Source organism: Paramormyrops kingsleyae, chromosome 18 (genome assembly GCF_048594095.1).
Source record: "Paramormyrops kingsleyae isolate MSU_618 chromosome 18, PKINGS_0.4, whole genome shotgun sequence".
NCBI classification, from domain to species: domain Eukaryota; kingdom Metazoa; phylum Chordata; class Actinopteri; order Osteoglossiformes; family Mormyridae; genus Paramormyrops; species Paramormyrops kingsleyae.
In genome coordinates, this window is record NC_132814.1 from 17031859 (window position 1) to 17059077 (window position 27219).

A 27219-nucleotide genomic window follows, 5' to 3' on the forward strand; every position below is an offset into this window, starting at 1 on the left:
TCGCCGCTCTTGTTATCTGCGTGCGCTCACCGAGGTCCCGCGGCAGCCGAAAAGGCACCCGATTATTTGACGGGCCTCCTTGATAGGCCGGCTTAACAGCTGCTTTTATTGAATGGTGGAGGGGGGGCGGGGGTGCGTGCCATCCGCGCCTTCTGCGCCTCACTGCGGGAGCCCCGCCTCCTGGGCCTCTCGTACCTAGCTAATCCCCTCAAAGACAAAAGGGATGCTGTCGCTGCTTATCCTGCGCCCTCTGCTGGTGAGAGCATGCCACTGTGCAGGCCCCAGGTCAGTCAGACCACTAACCTGGGCTGGTGGAGCTTCCATGATCAATAGTAACTGTGAGTGAACTCAGCTACCTCACACTGTAACCAGCGTAGGCAAAAGCCAACCTCACATTGTAACCAGAGTAAACCAAGGCTAACCTCACACTGTAACCAGCGCAAGCAAAGGCCAACCTCACACTGTAACCAGCGTAAGCAAAGGCTAACCTCACACTGTAACCAGTGTAAGTCTAAGCCAAACTCACATTCTAACCTTTTTAAACAGAATACAAATAAGCAAATTGTATAAGTAGAATGTAACACTCTGACCAGTGTAAACAGAGTATACTAATGAACTCTGATGAGTGTAAATTGAATATTTGTACTCCAGCATCCAGTGAAACCTGTTTTTCTAACAAACATAAACCGGTATTCCCAGGGTACCCAGTATAGTCGTCGACAGCCACTCTCTGACCTGTGTGTACACGGTAGTGGGTCTCCAGCTGGTGTTTGAGGCTGAACTTCTTGCCACAGCCGTTGCACTCGTAGGGCTTCTCGCCGGTGTGGATGCGCTTGTGCCCCTTCAGTGTGCTCTCGTCCCGGAAGCAACTCCCACAGAACTCGCACTCGAACGGGTGGTCACCTGCTGGTCGTGGAGGGGGAGCAGTGTTAGCCTGGCTGGGGGGGGGGGGGTGGGGGGGGTTTGGTACAGGCATGGCTACGGTTCATCTGCCCACCCAACAGAGGCAGACCAAATCATTAATGATTTAACAGTTTAACAGAATTGTCCCAAGACTTACTGGCATTCCACCCGAAAAGGCCCAACCTTGGAAGGCATCCTGGCAAAGCCACTGATGTTGAATGTTATACACAATTCCATGAAAATCCTTTAATAACTTCAGACCAGCCCCTTGTTGACAGTGGGGGCGCATGACCGTGATTGGCTATAAAATGGGCTGGGAGGTGTGGAGATGAACATGCAAACATAAAACTGCTGGGGTTGGGGGGGGGGGGGGGAAATTGCTCACATCTCTTGGTGATGATGACCAATCACCTCCCCCCCATCTCGTATCTCAGTACCTGTCCCAGGGACAGCAACGAGGCACAGCAGCACAGGCTCTCATATTCAGCAGGTCAATAATGGGCAAAATTATGACGCGCCAAGCTTCCCGCTGGCAGCCGCCGCTAATTGCGTTCCCCGTGTGCCTTGAGCATCCACCCATACATCACGGCGCCCTCGCCACAGATGCGAGATGCCGGCACCGACACTTAATGCATTTCGCTGCGCTGCTGCCGCCGCTGGTTTAAGTCATCAGCGGTGACCTACGCGTTTCATTATCTGCCTGTCCAAACGGCGCCCGTGCCCGCGAATAAATTGCATTTCTCGTTATGTCCTGTCATGCTCAGGCTGCCGCTTCGCCCTTAAAGAGACGACGTCGATTTTCACACGCCCGCATCTGAACATGCGTGCCTGGTGCCGCTCGCATGCGAATTTGCGGGAATGGAGAGCTGTCCATCTCCCACTTAGGGGGGAGGAGGGTGAATAAATGCATCACATTTTTATTATCCCGCAAAACATAATCAAATGGGTCCTGTGGTATGCGGCTCCATCCACTTTTGTGCCTGGTCTGTCTATGGGTCATGGCCCCCTAAGTCCAGTGTGACGAGATACAGCTTCCAGGTGCAAGCCACTCCCCCCAGAGCCCGTGCAGGCAGGACGTCACGTCTGGACACGCCGAGACTCGGCAAATAGAGCGAACATCCATGATATTTCACTAACCGCAGGAAATTCATACCGTTTATTTTAGTGACGTTCCTGTGGGATTTGGGAGGGGTTATTCTCGTCTGCTGTTTATTTACGCCACTCTGCCGGTTGGCGTGGCTCCAGGGCGTTTGTTTAATGGTACGTCGCGGAATTAGCAAAAAAAAAAATAAAATAAATTCATATTCAAATTAGCGCAGAACAATACTCAGCTCGTTCATTCAGATGCAAAGTCTGACTGTTATAAATGTAAGAGTATCCTATAATTAAATTTCGCTCTGAGATTCAAAAGAACTGGTGGGGGGCGGGGGGTGGGGGGGGCTTAATCTCGTTGGGAATACATTACGCTCTAACGTAATAAAGATACAGTATCGTAAATCAGGGCATGCTGACACCCCTTCAAACGGTACATCTCTCTCGGCCGGATAGATAAACAGCCCCCGCTGGGCGCGTTAATGCCGGCCGGGCGCAGGCGAGCGCCAAGGAAACAGAGGCGCAGCGGGGGGGTGGGGGATGGAGGTGGCAGAGGGAGACCGGTTCGGAGACGCCCACCTGCCTCCCTTAGCCCCGGGGTTGGCAGGGTGTACCTGCTATACCCCCCCCCGCCCCCCGCCACATGTCGGCCCTGGTTCATTATGCGATAAGCAGCGTAAATCAGGGATCCATCACTGCCAGTGGCCCGGCGCTATCAAACACAGCTGCGAACACAAAACGGCCGCCACAGACGGCAAATGGGCTTCGGATAAAACACAAGCGGGGAACAACAGCGGAATATTAACGAAGCTCTGCGCCGCTGCCGCCGCCGGGGTGGAGGGGGGGCGGGGGGGGGAGAGCTGGGGGCTGCGGGCAGCAGGGCTGGTCGCACCGATTATTAGCCCCTAATGTATTCCACTGTTTGCTCTGGTCGTGTGACCGTCTGTGTGTGTGTGTACATGTAACGGGGAGGGGACAAGGATTTGAGGGGGGGGGGGGGGAGTTCATGAGCATGGGGCTATTAAGAGCTGAATGTGTGTGTGTGTGAGAGAGAGAGAGAGAGAGAGAGAGAGAGAGGGAGAGGGAGGGAGGGAGGTGCTGAATGACTTTTTGTGCTTTCTGCCATCAGATCCAAAGCGGAATCCTCTCCTCACCGACAGACGTCTCTCAGCTTTAAAATAACGCCATGCAGCATGTGGCCGTAGTCTGGCCTGCAACACGTACTGCTCATTACGTGCAAGACAAAGCCGGCTGGGCTGGAGATGTGGATACACATTGCTGGCTGCCACCGCGCCACACATGCCGGGAGAGAGAGGAGATGATGGACTGTAATGTTAAACAGCGGCCCCGTCAGCTTGGGGCCGCACCGCTACCTCGATTCTCTGCTCGCCAGATGCAAATAAATAAAACATTTGACCGCCGCTGCGTCTCTGGGCGAACCGCGTGGACATTTCGCCGTCGTCCATGTTCTCGACATTGGCGTGACCTTGCGAAATCGCACCTAGTGAATAACAGCATTTTTTACATTTTTTAATACAGACCGAGGCATTAAATCACTGTCCCATGATTACACGTTCCTTTTGTGATGCAACCTGCTCTGCCGACGTAATCCCCTGCAGAGCTGCACATCACACAGACTAGGCGGCCCCTGCCTCTCATTGTGAATTTATCCACGCTTGTGGAAGGGCGTGGCCCAGAGTCGTGGCTAGCGTTTATGGTGACATTTATGCCGGGCTTCTGCAGACGTGCAGCCCTAGCGAGACAGTCACCACTCCAGTCTCGCATTTCCCGTCCTCTGGTCAGGATTGTAATCAACTCTGACAAGACGGGTGTTTGAGGTTGCAGATGAAAATAAGGTCCAACCCCACCACCCTCTTGAGAAACTCCCATGTGCTCGCCCCGGGGGGGGGGGGGGGGGGGGGGGGAGCGGACCTACAGACTGTTGGTCTGTCCAGTTCAATGTAACCTGCTGTGTTACAAAGGAACTGACATGCGTCAGCCAATCAGAGAGTGTTCCAGATATTGCGGCCCCGGAACTTCCAGAATTGTGGCATTTGTTTCCACGATGCCTTAATATGCAGCTGGATCCCTTTCCTGTTACTCCGAAACATGTGTTTTCCAGTTGCCTTCACCAAATTTCAGCCAAGGACCATGTTGCTGTTGCTGCCCTTAATGTGGCCATTTCTACAGAGTGTTTGGTCAGCTGGGCGACACCATGGTCACCACCTGGCACGGAGCCAGCGGGATGTTTCCACAGGCCGACCCAGCGGCCTAATCCAGCCCCCGCCGCACGCGCCTTTCAGCACTGGGCCCGGGCCAGAACCAGGGAAGCATAATTGTTTCAGACTGTCTAAACGACAGGCCGTCATCCCCGAAGAAAACACAGAGGGGGGCTGCGATTAATTTGAGGGCTGACTACCATGAGTCCGAGAGGAACATGGCGCACGTGTGTGTGTGTGTATGAGGGGGGAGGGGGCAATTGGAGACAGGAAAACCAGGAGGCAAGAAGTGGTCAGAACAAAGGCAAGGAGAGAAGAAAGGAGAGGAGGGGAGGAGAAGCTCTGCTTGGCCGGGGAACTGGACCTGTCGCTTTCGGCCCAACCCTCCCAGCCCCCTAACTGGTTTGGTGAGGTACATAATTAACCAGATACTTAAGCTCCATCCTGTAAAGCATCAGGTGTGGAAAGACTTCAATTAATGCGCATTCCGTAAAACTCGCTGCAACCCCCCCCCCCATCTTAAAAACGCTGATGCCCTCACCTGTGTGGGAGCGCAGGTGGCGCTTGAGTGCCGTGTGGCTGGGGAACGTGCGGTTGCACTCGCTGCAGATGTAGCTGCGCACGCCGGCGTGGACCTCCATGTGCTGCTGCAGGGCCGTCTGAGTCTGGAAGCGCTTGCCACACAGGAGGCAGAAGATGGCCATGTCTGAGCCTGGTGGGGGGGGGAGAAGGGGACATGGGGGGTTGAGACTGAGCCAATTCACCGCTGGGGGGCACAGCAGAAGTGAGTGCAGCAAGGCGAAACTAAGCTATGAAGCATGTTTCACAGTTGTGGGTGGGGGGTGGTCGGCGGCAGGAACGCGCTGTTACCATACCCCACCCCCGGCAAAGTGTGGGACTAATAGGTGATACAGACATATAAACTTTGCTAAGAAAAAAAATGCCGCCCCAATCTCTCAGAACACACAAATATAGTTTTACTGTTTTTTTTGTTGTTGTTTTTCTTAAAGGGGGGATGGGGTAGGGAGGGGGCTGTAGGTAAAGAGGACAGTGAGAGCTCAGCTTGTACTACATCAGTCGATAACGTATCTTTCTGCCACAGCTCCCACTAATGTAAAAATCCATGTGAGGGCCCCGGCTGCATGTTCATAAAGACACAGGACACTGCCTCCCCCAAATCAATCTATGTATGAATCCTTCAAAAAAAAAAAAAAAAAAAAAAGAAAAATCAAGCTGAAGCAGTGACGCAAGTCTCAGAGCAACCGCGCAACACGAGCAGCCCCTCCCTGGTGGCCTCGGCAGCCCCCCCCAATCGATTGGGACCACCCGTTACGCGAGCGGCCCTGAGTGACAGGAGGGCCCCTAACTTAGCACCGATGGGGTGCGCGGGCGTGAGGGCTGGAGACGCGGGGGTGCGAGGGATTTAAGAAGCTTCGGGAAACAGCTGCTGAGATGATGGGGAGGAGAGAGCTGGGGGGGGGGGGGAGGCGGGGCTCCAAGAAGGGCCAGGACGCTGACCGCGAAAACGAGCCGTCGACCGCGGCCAGGAGACATTAGGCGTTATTAATTTTAACCATTAATATGGATGAGTTTTAATGAGGCCACATTTCCCATTAAAAAGAGCTCATGCGAATGCAGCAGTACTAAGGTCTGAATCCACATGTGATAAAAACACAATTCCATTTCATGCAAAAATGACACAAGTGCACAGCCGCTGTGGCGAAAATGTGCGTTATTAGCCAAGGCTGTGTGCCAGCCGCTGAATGAGACTCCCGGAGGGGTGGGGGGGCGAGACATGACCATGCTACACACACGGGCCGGCCACATGACCTCTGACCTCCTGAGGTTTCGCAGGAGGGTAAGGCTCTGGCCAACCGGCACCTTTTGGGGGGGGAACAATTTCACTTGAACCTTTGGGGGGGGGGGGTTGGAGGTATACTTGATTGCCGCAATCGCATGACATGAAGAGGGGGGCAGGAAGTATAGAAAAGAACAACTGAAATTTGTGAGGAGTCTCCCCCATTAGGGGCAAACTATCTAATTCCAGGTCCGACTGTAATGAGACTCCTGAGCCAGGGTGGGGGGTGGGGGGGGGCAGACAAGGCAGCCTACCTGGGAAGTTATTACAGCCTTATATTAAACAGGACAAAAAGCAGATAAAGGAGGATGTGTCTCACTGACACCCACTCCTGTCTGTAACTTACCTTTACCTCTGTCTATTTATAATGCCCTGGGCTCCCACCGGGGGGCCCTCTCCTCCAGCATTAACTTAATGGGTCTGAAGTGGCCGACAGAGTTATTTAAGCATTCTGAATAGGCCTTTTAATGGAGAGGGACTCTTCCACAGAGGGGGGGGCTCGCCTGGACCACCGCCGACACTCTGAACCACCGGATACCAGCGAGAGACCAGGCAGACGAGGGGGGGCGCAGATTCAAATGAAATGAATAAAATCGGCAGCAGTGGAAGCCCCAGGTATCGGGCTGCAGGGTTTAGGTGACTCAGGTCCCCCTGTGCGGCTGTCCTGTGCCAACACCCTGGGACTGAATTTTAAATAGGAAGGTGGGGGCACAAAAGGGAAGAGCCATTTCACAGACTTGATGGTGATTTCTATACATCGCATGTGTTATGGGGGGCAGAACCCTGAAGAAGGCCACACAGCATGCTGGGAGACACAAGCCTGTATGACGAATGAAGTTTGCCGGCCAAAGTGATGATCCGGCTGCAGGACCTTGCCGGTGGGCTGTACCCCTGCCCCCTCCCCCTTGCTCCACCCACCACCTCACCTGCCAAAATGGCCCCCTCATTTGGCGAGATTAATAAAACATGCAAAAACCACCAGCCTCCATCCTCCATCACGTACAGACGGCTCGATGGCCAGACGCAAGAGTATCCCGAACATCGCTGCCGCCCCCCCCCCCGAAACTCCCATGTCTCCCCATTCCTTTTGATCGCCATGGACGTGGCCGGATCCCCCCTGCCTCGCTCCCCCCTGCCTCGCTCCCCGCTGCTTTAAATGGGAGGATGAGATGGCTTGCGCTCTAATCAATAAGAAAGGAGCCATTACGGACCCAGAAAAAGCACGGCTAAATCAGCGCCGTAATCAGCTGCTGCTTCATCACCGCTGCCTCATGCAGTCTGACGTCCGCAGGAGCGCGGAGAGCGCCGAGTCGTGTCAACATTCTAAGTGGACCCAACGATTCCCTCACTGTCGGGGGCATTCGGGTCATTCCCCTAGATGCGGGTGGGCCTGATGTCGGACTCAGAGGGCAAGAAACCCTCTTAACAGATCAGTGGGTCTGAAGACGCACGTATGATAACAGGGTTTGCCAAATGGACTGTCAGAGCTGACTTTCCATTTTTTTTTTTTTTAATACAACAAATTTCTCAGCTTCTTCATTCAGCAGGATATCAAAGTACTACTGCAAACAGCAATTCAAGCTGTGCAGTAAAACTATCTGGCCCTCCACGTTCCGAATCCACATCATCTCCATGTTTACTTCCCACAGTCCGAAGACACACAGTCATGTGACTGGGATGCTAACTCAGTTAGCACCCGTGTGTGAACATGCACTCTCCGAGGTCCATTCACTCACATCCCCGTTTTATGTTCAACACTAGCGTGACAGCAACTGGCTTCCGACGCTAAAAAAAAATGAACGAAAGTACACTAGAAACATAGAATGATGTCAAACCACCACCAGCCTCAGTTTCATGGAGTCACTTCACAATTTCAAGGGACCCTCTGGGCACAGTAGCCTGGAGGAGAGGCCTGCCGACAGCCGGACAGGCCTGCGCACGTTACGCGCAACACAAAGGGGCTTCGTTCAAGTGTACCCCCCCCACCCCAACAGCACAGATCATTAGGAAAGGCGTCGGCCTTCCCGGGTGCGTCTGAGCCAGTCATCAGCATGCCATCGATGGGGGCAGGACTGCGTGACAGCTAGGTAAGCAGGCTTCCGGCTAATGAAGCAGGGACACCCGAAGACTGACGGAGGCATTAAAAGCGGTGGCCATTAGGGGCAGCCAGCACATACATCAGTGCCAGGAGTCGCTCTGCTAACGCCCCCCCCCGGCGCACGGTCCGGGGCTTGGTGGGGTGCACGTGCATATACACATTATTGTGCTCGTTACTGCGAGATGCAGGAGAGGACAGGGGGCAACGAACAGGTTGGGGGGGGGATGTTGTCTGTGAGGGGTTTGTGCCCAAGCCATGAATCGCATGAAGGGTTATGTCCAGACGAGGAAGGAGAGACAAACGAAACCTCCAAATGAAACTAACTCAGCAAACAAAATGGGCAGCAAACGAAATGGGAAGTAAAGTACACAAACGAGCAAACTAAACCAACCCAGCAAATGAAAATTGCAGCAAACGAAACGGCTGGCAAACAAAACAGGTGGCAGATCTCCCTGCATGTTCAGTCACAAAGTTGGTGACCCGGTGCCACAACAGGGGACAGGGAGCGTGGAGAAAAACACAGCGACTCATTGTCACTCATTCTGCCGGGAGCATGAAGGTATGGAAGCCGCGCGGTGGAGACGGACATCACGCCAGGAGGCAAACTGCGACGCCGATCGATCCGCCGCGTGTTGGAGCCGGCACGCCACTGCTGGGGTGGGGACTGGGGGCTTTTTGTGACACTCCTCATATACGTCTGACTGACATTTACGGGCTTGTCAGAATAGTGGCTGAGCGCGTTGAGGCGGCCACACATACACACTTCGGAACAGACGCCTGAAACACCTTCTCTGAATCCGGCAGACGGCAGCACAGCCACAGCTGCCTTGCCCGAGCGTCCTGCTTCGCTCGCAGAAGACAAAAAAAAATAAAGTGTCAGGATGAATTGTTTATTGATCTATGAGGGAGCTGGAGACCCTCATTAAAGGCTGGAGAGGGAACGTTACGCACGCCACAGATCTTCCATGTCGAGCTCCAACAAAAAGCAGCTCGGAGAACATGTTGAATGTTCTAATTATTCAGGAAATAGCTTCATATTCCATATTCCTCACTGGGCAACATTAATTTTCCTCAACCATACATTCAATTATGGAGCGGGAAAAATTACAGGGCAGATATCAATGGGCTGGCTCAGTCTTTCAAAGCCTTATGACCACATTAGGTTTTCATATCTCCTATTCTGGCACCGAGCATTAACCAGGCAGATGAAAATAAATGTTTCAGTGTCCCCCCCCCCTCCAAGTTATGGAATATCGCAAAGCAGCTACATTTCTAAAAGGAAATGATGTCACGCTAGATTATAGCCCTAGAAAGCACCCAGCAAAACTAGTCTCGTTCCATCAGAGTGGAATAGTGTTGGATTTGGCAGATTAAAAAAAATTATTAATGTATAATTTACTATAAGTTTATTGTATGTACAGGGGCCAAATTGATAGCATCACAGCAAGGATCAGTCCGACAGCCTCAGAAAGTGGTCAGCTCAAACCAGATCCACCCAAAATGCACGTATTTAAGTGTTATTTTGGTAGGACGTGCCCCTTATCGCCGTGGCGATCCCGCACTGCTGGCGACACAAAGGAGGCCGCGTGTTTTTTAAAAGGGAACATAATTTACAGCGCACGGCAGGCCCCAGCATGGCGGAGGACGGCCTACAATGGGAGAGAGGCCCGCTCGCCGCATCCCCCCTCCGCCCCATCCCACAAATCCGATTTAATCAGACAACTCTAGCGGTGCAGCTTGAAGTAAGAAAGGGGATAATTAGTAAACAGAGAGCTACTCCACAGCTTCATTGGCATTCGAGCGGGGTGAGCGTGTCGCATTTAAAATGCGCTCTGATGAAGTCTACAAAATCAAACCATTTGTTACTCCTATTGAAGAGGCTGCAGGCCACTGGCAATTAAATTGGAATTAGTGCAGGGAACGAGATACGGCCGAATCATACCAAGAAGGGAAACTGTCTGGAAGATGTCTGGAATTCAGTCAAGTTTACAGTTTCGAATACTTTAATGGTAAATACGTCCCCCCCCACCCCTCACCATGCCAACATCGGTTACCTTCTCCTGCTCTGCTTTTCACTCCCTTTGAAAGGACCCGACATCCTACGCGTCACATCCCCGCCATTATCACCCTAGCCGGCCAGTCCTTCTGGCTCTGTTTTGTCTCCAGTCCACTGCTGAATGAGACAGTCCTATAGAATTCCCTTGTAAATCGACCAAATGCTATAGTTAATTGGCCGGTCATGTTGGACCACCGCCGCCCCCCCCCACCCCCACGCACATGCCCGGACACACACTCACCTAGACATCTATGTAGTTTTCGGCACATGCGAGAAATGATTCCGTGCCCGTCCATGGGGGCTTTGATCTCGCCGGAGTCAGAGGCTAACTAAGGGAAACCTCGCTAGCTAATGGCATCGACAGTAAAGAAAGAGCGGTGGATGGGAAGTAGGGGCTGCCATTTGCCCCCCTGCCCCCCCCATGCACAATCCGGTTCTCCGTCTCTGCGACCCAACCTTTCCTGTCAACATCAAATGACTGAGCATCTCATCCTGCCGATGTACGGCATTTCATTTTGAAAGGGGCTTTAAACACCCCCCCCCCCCCCCCCCCACAATTGAGACTGGACAATGGGGATTGGTGTCACCAGCATTTGAGCCACTGTACGCAGTGACACGGAGATTACTGGAGGCAGCGGTCACACTGGGGGCCGCCGAATCTGAAGGGAGGTGGCAGAATCTCAAAATGCACCACAGATCCGGTCAGCCCAGGCCTGAAAGGTGACCAGAAGCTACTACTTTCAATACAGCAAAGATCTCTGTGTGTGAGTGTGTGTGTGTGTGTGTGGGGGGGTCATTCATATAAGTTCTGCAGCAAAATATTACAAATATATATTTTTTTTCACTTGAAACCTATATAAATGAAACCTTTTGCTTTTTTACTTTTCAGCAATAATGTGAGACTATTATGCAAGACTTTTAAAGTGTCAGATAATGTACATACGCTGCACATTTTCATTTGCAGCCTCTATCAGAGCACGCATCACTCATCGCGGTGAGGAAAACCGCCAATTACAGCCTTACCAGCATTAAGAAAATGAAAATAAATTATACTGTTCCCCATATGACAAAATGTCACAAAAAAAAAAAAAAAAAAAAACACTAAAAAAGTGAAGCAACTTCCGAATGGCACTTTGCGTTTTCTAAGAAAAACACAGTTTCTGAAATGACAGCACTTTAAATGACAGCAAAATTTAGACATTAGAGCTGTGAAACAGCAGAATCTGTACAGAGATGTACCCCAATCCAACTAACAGTACACAACATATATAACATGTAACACCACGTAATTATATGGCATGTAACAGAGGTGAACAAAAAAATCCTAAATTTGTATTTCATCCAATTCTTTAAGGGTCATTTGTGAGTCCTTCCATGCCTCACGTTTTTTGTTACTCAGACATTGCTCAGAGATGCCATCATTACGATGGAGGGAAAAGGAGTGAGGTGGGGGGGGGGGGGGGGGGGGTAGGGGAGTGGGATGGGGGTGGGGGCACAGTCCCTCAGCTTTCCGCCCCAAATCGTGCTCTGGAGAAGAAATTGCATTCTGAACGGCAGGGCTGACAGATTTACCACTTCAATTTAAGTGTCGCTGGAGCTGCGCAGCCGCGTGTGCATGTATGTGGATGGTGCCGGCCCGATTCCAGCCCCTCCTTCACTCTCTGACCCACAGTCCTCTGCCCATCTATCCCAAGAGCACCACCTGCTCCTGGGCCTCTGTGTTTCTGGACTGCTGGAGGACTTCTGAAGCCTGATCCCACCCTTAATCGGGTCAGAAAGGCACCCAGCTGTTTCGATATTCTCCCCCGCATCACCCGCCATGTCCGAGAGAGGTTCCCTCGTGCACACACAAAAACGCGCACGCACACACATACACCCATACACATTCACAGATAACACAGACAAGTCACACTGAGAACCAGAGTACGCTACGTAAAAATCCACGCCATTCACCCAACAAGCAAAAACAGGCAAAACAAAGCATGCAATACAAACAAACATGCAGACAAACGTGTGGCGGGCTGGGGCAGATACTGGCCCGTGGAATCTATGGTCGGCAGCAGGAGCGGCTCGCCGGTTTTACTCATTAACAGATTTAAATTGGGGGTGGGGGAGGCGAAAAGCCCCGGTGCTCACTGCATGATTATCTGGCCGCAGCCCCTGCGCTGGAATTCATTGTGCTCCTTCGCTGTGATTTATTCGAGTGGCCATCTGGACAGTGGGCAGACAATGTGGCCTCGCCTCTCAATGAGCGCCCGCATTAGTCATAGGCTCCTGCCTCGACCCCTTACGTCCCTAATCTTTACACTTTTGGTCCTTTTACTGCGGCCAGATGACCGGAGCCCTTTCTCACTCCGCGCTGACACGGTTTTCCCTGATGGACAAAAGGCTTTCACTGCCTCTCTGCTGTCTCCCCCCCCCCTCCTATCTGACAGGATGGGAGTTTGTTTTGTTTTCCGAGGCGAAAGGAATGAGGGGGAGATTCTAAAGCCTCCCGGGACACAAAAACAGGGGGCTTGATCCCAGGCAGAGAAAAAGTAAATCTGATCATATCAGAATGCATTAAAAAAAGCATGGCCAAATTACTTACAAATAAAGGTATTAAGCAAAAAGGGAATGGCATGCCTCTCCGCAGCTTAATGTAGGCCTTTGTGCGCCTATTAGAGGAGACCAGGAGCGAGAACAAGCCCGCAACTAACAGCATTACTTTACCTAGCGCTCTTACAAGCCTCCTTTTGTCACATTCGAGTCAGATGGATGCATATTTTAAATTCTGAATCCAGGGAGCTATGCAATGCTGCCCAGGCTGAGTCCGAAGAACCCGGCAGGTCCACCCACCCACAGCAGAGTTATTCGCATGCACCCCATCATATGGTGAGTGTAACAGGCAGGGGGGCGACCTTCTCACCTCCCGAGGAGGGGAGAGAAAAAAAAATAACATTGAGATTTACAAGAAAATTAAGGCTAAGCTTAAAACATTTCAAGAAATATGTGGGTAAAAAAAAACTTGTCTTTCAAATTCTAAACCGAGAATAATAATATAACTAATAATCTCTATACCTTCTGCACGCACATTGAGTCTAATATAAGTACATGGCTAGAAACAGATTAAATCAAAGCACAAATTTCCACACATGGATGCCTGGAGGGCGGGAGTTAAGGGCGACCATGTGATTTTTCCTCTGGTTTAAACCAATCAACGGTGACATTTTATTACGGGCACAGAGAGCCAGCAGATGTTGGCTGCCGTAGGCCGAGATGCACCAGTCCGACGGTATTACAAGCTACCCGGCAAGAAATGGGAAGACTGGGAAAGGAAGATGGAGGAGCCAAGGAAGGAGGATGTCAGAGGAGAGGGGAAGGAGGCTCCTTTTGTTTTCTCCAGCACCTTGCAGAAGCCAACCATCTCAATTTAACCGTGTCACTCAGCTAATGATGTTGAATACGTGTTTATTAAGAAAGATCCATGTGTGACCTTGGAGGAAAACAGTACAGTCTTTATGAGGAAAGAAAAGACTTTATTTATAGATCAGCTCCACGTCAATCACGGGCGCATCAGAGCTCAAGAGAAGAGGGCCCAGGGGGTGAAAGTGGGGGGGTGCTTTTAAAGCAGGCTGTGTACCAGGCCTCCTCAATCACTGCAGCCCATTCTAATTCTATTAGAAAGGGAATTGATTTAACTTGCAGGGCGGCGGCGAGGCCACGTGCAGGTACAGAATCCAAATGGACACACGTAAAATCGACAGGCTGCGGATGATGGGCCACATTCGCTCCGGAAGATTCTGTTATGTGGGGGTGGGTGGGGGGGGCATTTAGCCTTCGGTTATTTTGTTGCGTTGGTGGGAGGGGGGCTTACTTGGAGTGGACTCGAATGGCTTTAGCCTGCAAAGATGTATAGAAAAGGATGTGATGCGACAACACTGGGAATACCGCGACTGCCCACTAAGGGGCGCAAGTCAATACGTTAACGTTGGAGAAATTTACTTCTGATGGGAACCTGCTTGTTGAGATGACATGAGCCAACACCCCCTGCTTAATTCCACGTGTATTTAGACGGGGGCCATGGCCTTAGCACCCTACTGATAAGCAGCGGGAACACTGCAGCCCTTCTTCACGTCTCACCTGTGCGATGAGTTTGTTTGGGTTGGTCTGATTGGGCCCCTGGTGGAGTGGGGGGAGGGGATATCTGTGCGGCTGATCCACCCCTGAGCCAATAAGCATAGCCGGCTTGTTTATGTATAACACCGCATACTTAGCAGACACAAAGTGCTGCTCTCTGTTCTGATTCGGAATCAGTATCAAAGTGGACAACCTCCAGACTGCCACTGGCTCTACGGTGTGTGTGTGTGTGTGTGTGTGTGTGTGTGTGTGTGTGTGTGTGTGTGTGTGTGTGTGTGTGTGTGTGTGTGTGTGTGTGTGTGTGTGTGTGTAACGCTAGCTAATAATCTTCATTTAGATGTAACTTGGCTACTTAATGATGTATTCTTTGGCGTGATAATCCTCGCAGCCACCCCCTCCGCCAAAGTTCACGCTTGTTTTTGTCGTTTGCCTTATTTGTTTATTTCTAATGCTTCGCTTCAGGCACGCTTCTAAAAATATTGCATCAAAGTCGCAGTCGCAACGTTTGCCACGAGCTATGATTTATTATTCATACAAAAGGGCAACTTTGACACAAGCGACGTGTCAAGGCCAACCGGGAGGGGCGGGGTGTGTGGGGATTCTGCCTCTCCTGTAATCGCCAAGCAACAGGGTCTTTCGGCAAACGGCCAGTCAGACGAAAAACTGTCGACAGGCTACAGGATTATTCCATGAATAAAAGTGTCATTTACACTCACAGTTACCACCCCCCCACCCCCATTTCTGACAGTCAAGCTGTGTGGCGGGCAGCACAATGAAAGACAGGCATGGTTTACTCTACTTATCCGTCCTTTTCCGGGTGTTGCACGAGGTTATTATGGGATGGAATGGAGGACGGGAGGAGGGGGGGGGCTGGCATTTCACACCTGCAAATGAACCTGGGCAGGTTAGCGCCCCCGCTCTGCCGGGGAGTGTAATCAAAGGAGCCGCATTCGGTTTAATCACGAGCGGGCCAAGGCACCCGCATCACAACGTTGCGATTTACTGACAGCCGTTCGACGTTCGAAACGCGAAATGAGACAAACAACAGCCATTGATTACAACCCGGCAATGGGAATTGCATCAGATTCACATCATTTATTCAATGGCTGTCTGTGGAGGCTCCGGTGATCCCGTCACGGCGGATCTATAGTGCGGCGTCCGTCACGGACAGACACGCAGTGCGTGCCGTCCATATGGCAAGCCGACGGCCTTAGAGCGCCACGGCCTGCCGGTTAAGATGCTTTCGTGGCCAGACAGGCTTTAATTAGTTCAATCTTTGAATAAAGGGATCAACGGAGGAAAATACGGCAAAAAGGAAGAGCAGGCAACCTAGCGGGAGTAAACAGCGGCGGCTCTGTCAACGCGCCCGCCAAAGCCGGCTGGAGGAGCCCACAGACGTTCCGGGGGACCGACAACAAGCTCATCTGACGGCGTGCTGGTGTTCAGGGGGATGACAAACTGTGTCAGACAGAGGTGCTGTCCCAGGGTGCTAGTGGGGGGTAAGGGGGGGGGGCAGTGTACGTTTTTGGGCCAATATAACACATTTCACCTTTACGCAGAGAGCTGGGAGCATAAAACAAGATATTTCTGTAAAAAAGAAAAAAAAAATTTGACTTTTGTCTTTCAAAAACACCCAGTAGATCCAATTCCCCGTCCAGTACCATCGATTCAAACCTTACATGCCTAGAGTCTGAATTTATCAGGAAAAGTGTTTCAATATACAATATAGGCACATAGCAGCCACTCTACTGCGCTTTCCTGTATTATCACAGCAAAGCGATATTATTAATGGGTGGAGGCCGCCTATGCATCTCAGCCAGCAGGGGGAGCTCTCCCAGTTTCTCCCACTCATCTTCGCCAAGACTCTTGCTCTCTGCTCGGGTTGGAGCTGGCGAGCTGAGTACAGACCTCAGATGACCCCCCCCACATCGTAAGCAGTGCTTTTGTTTTTTTGCCATTTCAAGTCGTGGCAGTCCAAATAACACCATATTTATCTCTGACGTCTAGCTGGAAAGGGGGGAGAGGCAGGAAAACAAAAAAAAGGAAAAACCTATGACTGGTCATCACATGTGTCTCACTGTCAGGGCACATTTACAGCTTTATTTAGAACAAGCCACTTAACTCCAGAAAAAGCCTCAGCTCGCCACCTACATCTGAATCTCTTACAGACTGGAGGGGGGGGGGGGTGAGAGGATAGAAGGGCTGCAGGCTAACTTTCAAAAATAAACACTCATTTCAGCCTAGACCAGAAAGAGGCTACACTGGAAACAGTGTGGCATCTTACCCTTAGAAATTACCTTTAATTTTGTCTGTACTTGTACATTTTCTTAAAGCTACAGTTCTCTGCTCTGGATCAGCATCGCTGCCTGGAGCAGATTAGAGAACTGGGGGCTCTGAGCACATGCACTCAATTGTGGTCCCGCTCGGTATGAATCTGGGGGGGCTGGTGTGCCTCTCAATGGCACTCGGAATGCACTATATATTGTTACACCTTCTGGAATCTGCTCATCCCCCTTTCTCCAGTGGTCACACACACACACACACACACGCACAAACAGCAGACATGCTTGACAAGCTCCGCTGTATTCATAGTGAAAAGGACATGAGTAAGACATTACAAGGCTTTAAGGTGGATGTGTGCACACACACGCACACATGCACATGGAAACGACAGAGGACGTGTCACGGCGTGTATGTCACACGTACGTGAGCCGATACCTTAATTTTCTAGGCTGAAAGACCCTGAAAATGGTGATATGGAGTATAGTGGGCTTAGCGAGGTCAGAGAGCACAGCGCTATGGAATAGAAGGGGGGAAGGTGCGTGAAAATGTAAAGAAAGGGAGGGAAAAAACTGCTAAGTAAGACAGATGACCTCTGACCCTGCCCTAGGAACTTCTCTGGAGTTAAAGTCTAATCCAGGTCCTATGACCACAAACACTGTGCCCTCGAGGGCAAAGATTGGCACATTTTCCGAATAGCACCATCACCTATGCGTCGCACAGGCTGTACATCAAAGGCTAACATCTCAAATGGCAGTTTAACCCAGTGCGTGTTAAAGCCTTTCATTTACACAGTTTAAGGAAGCAGTTTTTAGCACAAAAAATAAAATAAAATACCTTTGGGCGCTTTCACCAGAAATCTACTTAAAAATTGTCAAAACGGGGTTTACTTCAGATTCAATTTAACTCGTCGAGAATCACCAGTGGTTTAACGAGCAATTATGATGTAATTTGAGGAATTTAAGTGCAATAAGTTGGGCCATATGAAACAAATTTATCAGATTTTAGATCTTTATGCATCCATTGGTTTTTGCTGCAAACTTTGCTCCCCGTTTTCGTTTTTTTAAAACTCTTTTCGTTTGTCAAGCTGTTTTTGTAAACATGACTCCCACCCCCCCCAATTGGAAGAGTTAAGACATTAATTCCCTGTTGACTTTTGCCTGTGTATTGCGCTGTTCCACATTTACCTCCGTTTTCGCGTTTAATTAAAGTTTTGCCTGCAAAGATGAGCGTGCTCTTTCAGGGGAGCAAGGGAGGGGAAGGGGAACGGGGGGTGGGGAAAAAAAAAGTTGTATTAATTGATGTGTGCCCCCCTCCCCCATTTTTCCCAGGCTAAAGAGAAAAAGGCGTTTTTGTGTGCCCCCGCTACGGGTCCTCACTGTACAAAAGGAAGCGGATTTGCAGTTAAAGTGACCTCTTGACCCCTGAGCTGCTGAAAGGTCCTCAATGACATAAACACCACATAATCAATCACATTCCAGCCGGGCCGGTCAGCGCCTGCGTGGCCAGCGCTCCAAGCGGGCCACTGTAAACGGACACCGGCCTGCTCAGGGGGTGGTGGGGGGGAGCTGCTCTTAAGCATTCCAGAGGATTTCTTTTTTTCTTTTTTTGCGTGTGTGGGTCCATGGGGCAGTGTGGACACCTCAACAATAAGGGTCCACCGAAAAAACACACACACACACACACACACACACACACACACACACACACACACACACAGACCCAAGGCCTTGCACCCATTCTGCAGGGCTGGGGAAAATCCTGATGAGTGACGCTACTCCTCTAACGAGCCAAGGCTGGAAGACCAACTTCCAAAAAGCAGGTCACAGCTTTAAATTACGGATACGTACATTTCTGATAAAAACATTTAATTTAATTTGCTCCGGATTGTCCTCACTTGGCCTGTGGCCCCTAACAGCCAGGCAAGGCTGTTAGGACACCTGTGCAAACATCTCTGTGCCTCACACTGACTGCATGGGGAAACCCTGACCAGTCAGGAGGAGAAATATTAACTTCTAGGCCCCGCCCGGCCTACCATTAATATGTTATCTATAGATGTGTGCCTATACGATAGCTTATCTTTCTGCGGTGCTTCCCCCCCAGTTCCTCCTGACCCGCGAGTGACCAGGTGCCATCTAAGAAAACAATCCGGGTTCCTTGGAAGCCCGCTATTAACTGATAAGGGTGGCAGTCCTCGCCGTAATGGGTCCCACCTGAGTTCACAACTCTTCCAGTCATTATCTGCCACTGAGAGAACCTGCACTTTTCTCAGAGGGATGCGATCCACCACCCCCCCCCCACACACCCTCGGATTTTCCCTTTCTTTTTCTTGGGGAGAACCAAGCAGAGTCGGAGTGGCTGGAGCCGGGGGGAAGCGGCTATCAGGTGGCGTTCCCGCATCACCCGGACGATCGGGGCCTCTCTGAGCCTCAGCACAAGGCTAATGATTTGGTGTGGGGCAACAGGAAGATAGAGATGAGTAACACCTCCTCGATGCTCCTCCTCCAGACCAGATTCAGATTCTTTCTATTCAGCTGCGAATAGAAAGGTATTTCGGCTATCCTGACACACACACGGACCCATGCACGCACACACACATAAACACAATTCATATATTCCTATCATTGTGGGGACATATCTGTGGCCATAAACCTAACCTTAACTATGATAACCGTAACGCAGACCTACCTTTATCCATAAATTATCAAATAAAATTCCAGACTTTTGGCTATTTTAGGTTTTTGATTCTGTTCAAAGATTTTTTAGAATTTTTATTTATTTGTATTTTTGGGGGACCTGAAAACTGGTCTTACCCACAACGTGGTAAATACAAACCCGTGTGTTACATCTAAATGAAGATTATTAACTAGCATTACCACACACACACACAATAACTCAATATTGGGTTCTTTCAGCTGTCAGCCCCCAGATGCGCACAATGAAATTACAGGGGGCCGCAAGCATGCAGATAATAGGAGGGAAAGTACAGGAAGCACTGAGCACAGAGATAAAAATAATAGCCAGAAGTGTGTAGGTTTCTTAGGGAAGTTCAACCATATTCTAATCATTATCAAAACCTGATGAAATTAGGTGCGAGAGACCAAATCATGACAATCTTTAACAGATGGACAATTTTCCTATGCATGTTGTTAATAATAAAAATAATAATAATAACAACAACAACAATAATCATCATCACCACCCATCTATCCATCCACTCATCATCTAAAGGCTTTTCCTAATTCATGGGAGAAGATGATGTCGATGATGACGATGGTAGTGGTGGTGTTGGGGTTAGCATGTGCTCATAGCCCCCTGTCCCAATCCGACTGACCGCTCAGTCTCCATGCCAGTTGCCCTGGAGATAGAGGTCTGAGAAGCTCTGAGGTGGACACTCATTTTTAAGCCTGTGGAGTAGCATAAATTGTGTAAACCTTTCCAAATTTCCAAAGGGAAAAAACCATGTGCATTTCCAAAATGAATTTAATGTCATTTCGTTTTTGTATGGTAAATAGGTTTAAAAAAACAACCTGGGTGGTTTTTCTAAGGATGTGCTTGTTTGTAAATGATCAATTTAGAAACAGTTATATTTGTACTCTTTTGGTACGTGACATCATGGGCAATAATTCAACACGGCTGCCGAAAGAGCACAGCAAGACTGATCCAGCCCAGCGATTCCATTAAATCGGCGGGTGAAAATCATGTCACTAAGCAACCACATGTGATCACGCCTTTGTTTGGGGTGAAAGGTTATAAGTGTTCACACTAATCCCTGAGTTCACAATTAAGTAACTGCAAACCCCCCCCCCCCATTCTTTTGTAGAAACAAATAGATTCCTTGGCCGTACAGAAACAAGGGTTAGCACTGTAAATTCAACAAAAGCTTTACAGTCTATGTTTTATAAGGGGTCCTTTTTAAAGATGAAAGCAAGCAAGTCAGATCTAGAGACAATATTTTCCTTTGGTCCCCTCCTTCCTGAGACAAAGATCGGGTTGAAAAACACTGGTGCAGATCCTCCCCTGAACCTCATGTGAATCTCTTCATTCTCACCTTTTGTCTCCTTGAGGCTCAGTGCACTACAGATCCTGATCCGGTCCTCAGGAACCCACAGACAGTCCACATTTTTGCTCCCTCCCAGCATCCTGTCAGACAGTCCACATTTTTGCTCCCTCCCAGCTGCCTGCCAGACAGTTCACATTTTGCTCCCTCCCAGCTGCCTCTCACAGTCCACATTTTTGCTCCCTCCCAGCTTCCTGTCAGACAGTCCACATTTTTGCTCCCTCCCAGCTGCCTGCCAGACAGTTCACATTTTGCTCCCTCCCAGCTGCCTCTCAGACAGTCCACATTTTTGCTCCCTCCCAGCTGCCTGTCAGACAGTCCACATTTCTGTTCCCTCCTAACTGCCTGTCGGACAGTCCACATTTCTGTTCCCTCCCAGCTGCCTATCAGACAGTCCACATTTCTGCTCCCTCCCAGCTCTCAACAGGAGCAAAAATGTGGAGTATCTGTGGGTCCCCAAGGACCGGATTGGGAAACACTGCACTACAAGAATATTTTAAGGACAGGTTTTCATACAAGAGGGGCTTTCAGAGTCCTGTTTACCCCTCTGGGGCTGACAGACAGCTCTGGGAGGCATCGCCCCTCTCTGGAGGTTTCCATCCAGGCCTCTAATGCGTGTCTGACACAGGATGGATGGCACAGGACACAATGCCAAGGATAGGACAACACATTCCAGAGGGAATTCCGCATCCCCCGCTCTAAAGTCCCCGCTGGCTCCTTCGCAGTGCATGAATTGCGGTGACCTACGGGAGTCTGTAATCCGCCCACAAAACAACTCTGTCCCCAGGAAATGTACTGCTGTCATCCGCACAATGGGCCCTGTAGAAACTTACTCTAAGAACCGGTCTACCCCCCCACCACTTCTTCCTGCTGGCTGTCTTTGCCAAGTAGATTTTGATTTCATAATCTGTGGTCAGATTTGCCACCCACCTGACAGAGCTGGTGATGCCCCTCCACCGAAGTGCAGTGCTGTAAATGCGTTCATTTTGGCCGCAATCATAAAACAGACGAGTGACTGGACACCGAACTACGCTAAGTGATCCAGACGGACTTGGGGAGTCCGAAGAGGACCTCATTCCCCACGCAATTAATGACCTAAAGAATCAATAAGGCAGAGCATCCTGTAGAAACGGATGCCACCGGAACGTTCCAGACATAATCCTGGTGGTCGGCTGTTAGTCTATTTTGATATTTTTCAGACGGCTGACAGTCGCTGCGTCTGTGGACCCATTTAAACAGCATCTAAAAAATTAACAGAAAAGAAGGCGGCCCAGCTAGTGCCTGATTTAATTTCTTCGCTAATCGGGACTCCGGGCCCTTAGAGTCTATCCACTCCGGGAGGAAACAGAGGGACCTGTGTGGGTCCACGTTAAGTGATAGAAACGACGAGGGGAGAGGATGGCTTGTGTGTTTGTCAATTTAAGCAATTTAAAGCCACCCGGACAAAACAACAGGATGAGTAGAGCAGGGAGGCAAAATGTTGAACGGGGGGAGGTGGGCGCTTGACAGTAGATGCTAAGGAACGGACAGGCGTGAGTGGAATATTTCAGCCATTTCAGCAGGAACGGCGGGGGTCTCAACTTCAAAGCATGGAACTGCACCACCTGCTAAGCGGTCAGTAAAAGGGGAACCCGTTGTTAGTTACAGAGATTGTTTGTCGTTACTGTAGGTGAAACGGAGGGGTGGATTGGGGGAGGGGAAACGCAGCCTGTTCACAGTCTTCATTTAAAGACTATACCCTAACAGGGAGTTTGTCCACTGTATGCTAGGGTTACGGCGTCCGGAAAATGCTAACCCTCAACTCGATTCAACGATTACAGCAGCGATTCTACCGCAAAGCAGTCCGATTCCTTTGCTGGACGCCGTTTCATAATGTTTCGCTTCCGGATTTCCTGAAATTTTCAGACGAGGAAGGACACTGGCCACTGTATGAATACGGCTTCATGGAGATGAAAGATTAAATGTTTATTGGAATTTTTATGAGAATGGAGCGAGTGGTTAGAAACCTCCATCAGGCTTTGTGTTGCACTCGGCCTTTGTCTAAAAAGGCCTGCAGTAGAATTGTTCATTTAAAATTTATGAAGTACTGCTTTTTGTATTTAAAACCATATTTACAAATTTCCTTTAAACTAATTATTTTAAAGAATAAACATTATTTAAAGAATAAACATATTTCTCACAAGAAATGTACATAGTATCCTTAAAAATGACCCCATAAACTGCCTCTCAATAAAGGACCAAAGACATTATTGCCCCACATGTTGCCCAGTCATGCCACTTGGTTTTTAAGTGACCTCTCAGCGCACTGCCAGCAGCGTCCACCAGCAGGCGCCGGTGTAGATGGGCCAAGCCAGAAGCCCGACACTCCGCTCCAACTATGTTCCCGCAACCCTTTTGCCCGCCTTGCCAAATTGCCCTGGCGACTAAGGCAACACGTTGGTGGGACCCTCCCCCCCCCGGCATGCCCATGCCCCACCACCATCCGCACTACTTACTCGACGGCTAGTGCCAGAGGTCCGGCACGTGGGCATTACCACGGAAAGACTGAGCTGGCACCTCCAAAAATTTAAATGGTGGGGGGGCGGTGGAGAGATGGCGACCACCTGCAGCCATGCAAATCACCGTTTAAACACCTGAGATTAAGCAGCCTCTGCAAACACGCTCGCCGTCGTTTCATGGAATCATATGAAAGACCTGAATATTGGACAGAAATGGTGCTTTATTGCCTGTTTCCGAGGAGCTTAAAGAGGATTTTCTTTATTGCTGTTCTTCCTACATTATTTAAACCATAGCTAAGAATTATATTACCACCGATTCCACCGAAGATGAACAGGGCTGCCAGTTTCTCAGCCATTTCTCTCCCCTGATGCCAAGAGCGACGCAGTACGGCGTGGCGCAGAGTGCACTCTTCAGCCACTGGGGAAACTCCTCGTCACACGCAGACAGGTCAGACGCCTGCCGAAACGCTTAACGGAGGTGTGTAACGGCGGATGGGGCTCCTACGCTCCGGTGTTACGCCTCTGAGGCAGTCTGTCTGAGGCAGTCTGTCTGAGGCAGTCTGTCTGAGGCAGTCTGTCTGAGGCAGTCTGTCTGAGGCAGTCTGTCTGAGGCAGCCAGAGCAGACAGGACAGGTGATGTGTCCAAAATAATTTCATCAATGTACTTTTGGGGCTGGAAAATGCTGAGCGTAATTTGTTGGTGCCAACTAAAATCATGGTATCCGTTTTACGCCATACCAAGCCCCCCCCAATCTGGAGAGAAAAATATTCAAGAAGCCGCTCCTTGTAGAGAGACATTAAAGCCCCCCCATAGGGCGTAGGGGGTCCATAGCTCTGGTTTATTTTCATTTTGGAGGCCCAGGTTGAAAATCCCCAGATCAATACACACTGTCACACCGTGGCAGAAGGACATGCAAGTGAGGCGCCATTTTCAGGTACAAATCTCATCAGGTCACCCCCTCTCCAATACTGCAGATACTTCTTAAATCTGGACGTGGATAAACGTACGGTGCGGTAGCAGCGCAGGCCCTGGGCTGTGACCACCCACTCCCCCCCCACTCCCCCTGGCTTCGTCAAAACTATTTCTGGCTTGTGAAAGAAACTGTTTACTCTGCGGCCCAGTTCTCCGGAGTCATGCGGTGTTCCCACCGAGCAAATCCGCTGTTCAGCCTCCCAAATGTTTTGCATACCCCCCCAAGCCCAAAAAACAACCCCTCCCCAAAGCAGAGGGCTTACATAAAGGGGAGAGGAGGGCAGTAGGAGAGTTTGGGGGGGGGGGCACGTTTATTATTCCAGGATTTGCTTTTGGCTCTTTTCTCTCCGCGATGAAAAGGGTTCCGTCCGCAAACGGGGCAGATCGCTTACCGTCGCCTTGGCCTTGCTTCGGGAGCGTCACTAGAGTTCTCCTACTGTTCCCACTCCCCTTACCCCCCAGGACAAAGATTATTTGGGGCCAGACTTATTTTCTTAGTACATCAGGGCACTGGTCAGGTTTTGGGCAAGGTCTTTTCTTTTATCGTGGTCTTGCCAGTCACCTCAACACCAGCCTTCACCTCCACAATGTTCCTCAGTGTCTAAACACGGTTCTTTTCAGCAGGACTTCTGAGCATCAGCACACCCTCCTGTCTCTGGGAGGCAGGCCGCTACCGATGCGCTCCGAGAACGCAGATCCCGCGTGGTCATGACTCGCTGGCTGAGTCAGAGGACATGAAACTGTTATGCCGCCATGCCTTCAAAAACAAGTATCACATTACCTTCGCTGTTTGTGTGTGTGTGTGAGCACATGTCTCTCTCTCTCTCTCTCTCTCACTCCCTCCCTCTCTCTGCTCATGGCAGCGTCTTGGCCTGCAGTACATGTCTCTCGAAGAGCCAAGTCTGCGAGCGAGACGCATACAGTTGGAGCATTCAGCGGCCCGTTCGATCGCTCCTGCTCGAACCCCATGGAACGGCCCACGGAAGATTCCGGGCCTCCTTATGCGCGCCGGCCCTTTAAAAGTAGGTCAAGCCGTGTCTATGGCAGCACTGTGGCAGGATGTAAACAGCGCATGATGTTTTTCTCTCTCTCAGACCTGGCACCGGAGGATACTGGGCACCCCTCACCAACCCCCCCCCCCCCCCATCCCCCGAAAACAAGGTTGAATTTCGCTCTGGCCTTTAGCTCCACGAGTCCCAAGCCCCTCGCTAGGTGGGGTGTTTCTGTCATCTCCGCAGCTCAGGTTGTAAACAGAAGCGATGTATGCTGCAGGCTGGCTATGCACCCCGGCGAGGGCGACAGAGACACACAGAGAAATCTAAAAAGAGCGCTGGATAGAGTGAGACTGACAAAGTTGTGGTATAACTGCAATCCTCTACAGTACCTTTTCTAGAAGCTAAGAATGCACAGCCAAAGGAGCAGCTGATTTCTCCGACGTCACTGCATCAAAAAAATAGAAAATAAAATACCAGCCCAGTGAGGTCTCTGCATAGCTCAGATAGACGTCTGACTCTGTGCCAAAACACTGTCATCCGAGGACATCCTGCACCAGTAGCGATGATAAAGCAGAAATCCCATAAGCCACTGAGTGGACGTCATACATACTTACACACACACACACACACACACACACAGGCACCCAGAGTGCCTCGCTTGGTTAAACGCCAGCGACCGTTTTCAAAAACACCTCTGGGGTTTCAGCATGTGACCTGTCCCCTTGGTGCCTTAAGGGAGTCTTAATGAGTGTACTTGTTATGCTCTAACTTGTGTGGCCCAATTCCTCCTCTCGCCAGGCGGGGAGAGCCACGACAAATTCACCATGTCTCCGCCTGTATCGACCTCCGGTGAAATCCAGGGCTTTACTGTGCGGAGGAAAAATACCTTTTGATATCAGCAGAACGGGAAACACCCAGAGCTTCACAGCCACCCCCCCCTCCCCACAAATGCCTATCCCCACCCCAGCACGTGGTGGACATGGTGCCAACTCGAAATCCGAGGCCTGAATGTTTACATCCTCGGGAAATGGGGGGTGCAGTCATCAGAGACGGCATGTCCGTGCTGCCGGACATTAAGCATTAATCCCATCTGCGGCACAGAGTCACACCCCTGCCACATATGATCAGCATTCCCACCCCAGCCAGCCTCCCAACAGAATCACTCGGAATATTTCCTTTCTTCTCTCCCAAGTATTACTCAGTGGATCCCGCTCAGCAGAAAAACAAGCAGCTGGCTGATGGCTACTAATAAACACCCCATATGTCTCACCTCTGCTCTGAGCGAGAGAGAGAGAGACAGAGAGAGAGATGGATAGAAAGACGGAAGGAGAAACTTGGCCTGACCCAGGCCTAGCATGTCAGAGCTACTGGGCTAAGCATCCATGGTTGACCTGGAAGCAATCTGAGGGGCTGCTTAGCAACCTGGGCGGAGAAAGTAACCATGGCCCCTAGGGCTGGATAAAACCTGCTCGCTAACATAAACATCCCCGCCCCCCACCCGCCATGAACACAGGTCTGCTTGTCGCCAAACCTGTGAGCTCTGTAAATCACGGGTGTCAGACTCGGATCCTGAAGGACCCCGGCACCGCCTGGCCCACGTTCCGACACGTTTCCCCGGCTTAATTGGTGCAATTAACAGTTCATTATCCGTATTTGGGAATCCATGCGCGCCCACCCACCTCTGACCTGAAACGCGGCACTCTCAGAACGCGGGCCGGATCTCTCGCCTGGCCATCAGCAGTGACACAGCCAATTAGGAGGGGGGGGTGGTGGGGGGGGAGTGGTGCTTAGATGAGCATGAAAATGGCTGTCCTGGGAGCAGCTCAAAGACAGTGCGACCCGCAATCTGTAACGTACATGGCCGAGAACCCAGCCTTCTGTCTTTTATGCAATTTATTCTGTTCTAGGGCACAGTGACATTTTTAATAATCAAATTCTGAATTTTTAAATTTAAAGAACTTCAGATTTACTACAAATTAGCAGAACCGCAGTCACAGTGAAAGCAAACCCCAGCGATAAACGGCGAAGGATTGGGCCGCTCATTATTATAACACGCACAGAAAGGCTC

At 50.4% G+C, this 27219-nt stretch overlaps 1 protein-coding gene across 5 annotated transcripts in view; it reads right to left on the reverse strand.

Moving 5' to 3' along the window:
- zbtb16a (zinc finger and BTB domain containing 16a) overlaps positions 1-27219 on the reverse strand; it is a 91453-nt gene that overhangs the window by 6035 nt on the left and 58199 nt on the right. For 4 of the 5 annotated variants that reach the window (XM_023813608.2, XM_023813609.2, XM_023813610.2 and 1 more), the window contains exons 5-6: positions 4756-4926; positions 736-906 (exon numbers count right to left, since the gene is read on the reverse strand). In XM_023813608.2, the coding sequence (XP_023669376.1) occupies positions 736-906; positions 4756-4926 (342 nt within the window). The remainder of the gene's footprint in view (positions 1-735; positions 907-4755; positions 4927-27219) is intronic. The other variant, XM_023813612.2, reaches the window with a different exon arrangement.